Below are 3,997 nucleotides of genomic sequence, written 5' to 3'. Positions count from 1 at the left end.
CACGGCGGCTGCTAGCGTCACGGGCTCGTGTGTGAACCGCCGCAGCAAGTGCATGGACGTCTGGACGGGGCCCCGGTGCACCAAGTACGACCTCGAGGCCGTCACGTACGGCCCGCCGTTGTTCGCGATGGCTGGTGTCTGCAGTCTTGCTGTCGTCGGGTCTGTCCTCGGCCTTGTACTGCGCCTGCGCCGCAACAATGGTGTCTTGGCGCGCCAGCAGGAAGAGATCCGGCGCGAGAAGCACAGCGAGAGCAGCTCCCACTTTCTCGTCCGGGAGCCTTCCCAAAGTGACGTCCAGATCACGCGGTAACACGAGCCGATTACATGTGATGTTTTATCCCGAAGCATTTTGTGTTGGACGCTGGGCACGCAGATGCGAAGCGGTCGTCTGCTCTTCAATCGGGTAACTTGGATTAGCTTTCTCTTGGATGTAGCACGTTCCGCCGACGCGCCAGAGCACGGCTATCTATCTATCTATCTATCTATCTATCTATCTATCTATCTATCTATCTATCTATCTATCTATCTATCTATCTATCTATCTATCTATCTATCTATCTATCTATCTATCTATCTATCTATCTATCTATCTATCTATCTATCTATCTATCTATCTATCTATCTATCTATCTATCTATCTATCTATCTATCTATCTATCTATCTATCTATCTATCTATCTATCTATCTATGTGACATCTAGAATCAATTCGTGCCTCCAACTCGATTGGACGGAAAAGAGGAAGGTGCCGACGCCAGCAGCACCGCCATGCTTTGCTGAAATGTCTACCAAGGGTGAGACATAATAAGGCAACGCTCGGCATGTGCCACAAAGAACACAAGGAAGAAGCGCGATGAAACGGCTCATTAGTTAGGGTTAAACGTCAAATGCACCCGTCTGAACTACCAAGGGTGAGAGGAGAAGACAGGAGCTTTCCTCTGTGGCGTGCGGCGCAGTAACGATCACGTTGCATCCACAAACGTATGCATCGCCAAGAGAGCGTCCCAATGTTCAACTGTCGTGCTGGACCAGCCAAGGTCTAGAAAAACCAAACCTTGAACGACCTCGCTGCGAAGACAGCGTACTAGTCTCTGGCCATGTAGTATTAAGAGAGCCCTCGGCAGTGCGCTGCGTTACTGGCTACTCCTGTGGCTACTCTCCAACTCGGCGCAGTGCTGTAGTCGACGAAGGTGGCACCAAACTCGAGGTCACGCTGCGATTTCAACGTACAAGTCCACACTGTTCGACTTGCATTTGCCGTCGGCAGCAGCGTCTTCTCGTTGTGCACAGCCACCCCTCACACTCAAATATTGGTTGGATTGATTCTCAAGGTGGCAAGGTGATCACGAGGTCGAGGGTTCTCGTCTTGGTTAACGTCTGCACTGGATGCGAGCACGCGTGTACACAGAGAGCAGCTCTTCTTGGTGTAGTAGGAAAGAAGGGAACTCGTTATTGGCTCCTATACCGCATGCATAAGCGAAGGACGATGACCAAGCAGATCATACCAAGCAAATCGTACAAGTACCGGTAGGTGGTTGGGCCTGAGGTGGATTGGTGGTTCCACCTCAGTATTCTTTTCCGGACTCTTCAAGTCGCCACGGGCATCCCGTGGACAGCTCTTCTACAGCTATGAATACTACCCTACGGCGCTGCGAGTCTACTTCAATGCATCCAACACGGCATGAAAACTGGAACAGCTACAGTACATGCAAGCGTCAATACAGTATTTGACCCTAGCTACAGGATACTAGTGTACCGGCAGGCTGTCGGCTTGCGGTGAAAGATGTCGTTGACACTCGAACCCAGATGGCGTGTCGCGGCTTCCGATTGGTCGCTGCCGTGTATCGATATCCATCATATTCGCGCTGCTGGATCTCGCATCCGCTTTTACACCAGCACGATGAAAAGGCAGTGATTGTGTTCAGAACGCAATTCACCATGGGCATGCGCCAGAGTACACTGCTGCTACTGGCATGCAGCTCGGTCGCCGTCCTCGGCGCCGACCAGAACGACCCGACGCTGCCGGCCAAGTCGGGCGTCGGCATCTGGATCGACGTCGACACGCCCGCCGACAAGTACCAGATCACGAGCTCGCGCGGCGAGACGTGGGACCTCGTCATGAGCGACGAGTTCAATATCGAAGGCCGCAACTTTACGGCTGGCGAAGACCATCTCTGGACAGCGCTCGACATTCCCGATGGCGTCAACCGTGCGATTGGCATCTACACGCCCGAGAACGCGATTACGCAGAACGGCTCGTTCCACATCCGCGTCGACTCGCGCGAGATTGACGTGAGCTTCTACAACGTCTGGTCGGAAGCGCCTGCGTGGGCGTCCAAGAAGATGGTAGTTCTATCCAATCACGAGTCCCAAGGAGGCGCTAATTTCGTCTACTATATCCGTTTAGTGGTATGCCTCGGCGATGATGCAGACCTGGAACAAGTTTTGCGTCCAAGGCGGCTTTGTCGAGATCTCGGCCAAGATGCCCGGTGCTACCAACAAGGAGTCGCTCAACTCGCACGTGACTGGCAAGCGCTGGGACGGCACCAAGGACATTCCGGTGAAACCCATGGATCGGATTCCTGAAATTCGGTTTTACCCAACCTGGCCGGGCCTTTGGATGATGGGCAATTTGGGCCGGGCGCTGTTTGCAGCATCGACCAACCGTGTCTGGCCCTGGACGTACAACGAGTGCGACGAGCGGTACCGGACGTCCCAGCGCATCTCTGCGTGCGATGCGAACCCTGGCTACGGTTTGAACCCGTACCAAGGTCGAGGGTCGCCCGAAATCGACATTCTCGAAGGCGGTGGCAGTGATATCTCGTCGTCGATCCAGATCGCGCCGGGCATGCCGGACGAGTACCGTCTGAAGTTCCCGGATATGCAGTACGAACGAACCAACTACACCGATCCCCAAGGTCTGTGAACCAGTTCGTTTGCCCAATATCATATTGCTGACATGGATTCTTAGGTCGCAAGGGCCAGGGCCATCTCTTTTGCTACTACGAAAAGACGTGTACAACACCTGGGGCCAACATGGCCGACATTCCGACGTCGGCGTTCGCGTCGCGCGGCCACAAGTCGTGGTACCAGGGCCTACGCTACGCGGCCAACCACCGGTGCACACCGGTAGAGGCCTTCAAGCAGCAGTACGACTCGGTCGCCAAGGCACAGAACGGCCCCATCATCGACAACCAGTGGGACGTCAAGACCATTAGCTCGGGCCGTGACCTCCATGCAGATCTGGGCCTCATCGACGGCAAGGGTCCTCTTCATTGGGGCATCAACTACAACGGGACGTGCTTTCCGATTGCCAACGGCTACAAGGGTGGCTTCCTCTGCGATCGCGACAGCCAGTTCTCCAAGTGCGAGAACCCGCGCAAGGACTGGCAGGTGCCAACCAAGATGATGGAGCCGTTCGAGTATCAAATGGACGCTATCTCGTCCAACTGGCAGATCAGCTTTGAGGCATACACGACGTACTACAAGTACCAGCTCGAGTGGTACGTCTCTAATCTGAGGAAAGATAGGGTGCTCATTGTTTGTGTAGGGTTATTGGTGACAAAGGCTACGTGCGCTGGAACCTCGCGGGGGCGCCGATCTTTGAGATCCCGTCAGCGTCGTTGACCAACCCGCCGCAGGGCCCGCCAGGGAAGGAGAAGAATCCCCCCAAGATCATGATCGAAGAGCCGAGCTACTTCATCTTCAACGTCGCGATGGCGTCGGCCTGGGGTGCGTTGGCTTCATCTTCTTCAAGTAACGGGCAGTGTACTAAGCGACTGTGTAGGTGCCACACCGCCCAACTGGCAAGTCGGAGGCTGCCGCGGCAACGCGACGCACCCTGAGCCGGGTTCGTGGGAGCACAAGGTGACCAACAACATTTGCGACTCGTTTCCGATGTACATGTCGGTCGACTACATCCGCGTCTGGTGCGTTGATCCAGAAAAGCATTCTGCATCTTACAGCGTTTGTTTTTCTGTAGGCAAGACACCAAGACG

At 54.7% G+C, this 3,997-nt stretch overlaps 2 protein-coding genes across 2 annotated transcripts; both read left to right on the top strand.

The window, feature by feature from the left end:
* Positions 1-52: 52 nt before the first annotated feature.
* On the top strand, positions 53-310 carry SPRG_17622 (hypothetical protein; the record flags this gene model as incomplete). Its single annotated transcript, XM_012356987.1, has 2 exons — positions 53-105; positions 145-310. 2 exons carry the CDS (start codon positions 53-55, stop codon positions 308-310), a joined length of 219 nt encoding a protein of 72 aa, XP_012212377.1.
* Positions 311-1,937: 1,627 nt separating this feature from the next.
* On the top strand, positions 1,938-3,928 carry SPRG_17621 (hypothetical protein; the record flags this gene model as incomplete). Its single annotated transcript, XM_012356986.1, has 5 exons — positions 1,938-2,345; positions 2,407-2,917; positions 2,971-3,502; positions 3,550-3,731; positions 3,787-3,928. Coding segments are annotated over 5 exons (1,775 nt in total), but the record flags the coding sequence as incomplete, so codon positions are not given.
* Positions 3,929-3,997: the final 69 nt, after the last annotated feature.

The sequence above is a fragment of the Saprolegnia parasitica genome (genome assembly GCF_000151545.1).
Source record: "Saprolegnia parasitica CBS 223.65 unplaced genomic scaffold supercont2.677, whole genome shotgun sequence".
Classification (NCBI taxonomy): domain Eukaryota; phylum Oomycota; class Saprolegniomycetes; order Saprolegniales; family Saprolegniaceae; genus Saprolegnia; species Saprolegnia parasitica.
Note: the sequence above shows the minus strand (reverse complement) of the source record. Positions and strands in the feature narration are given on the sequence as shown.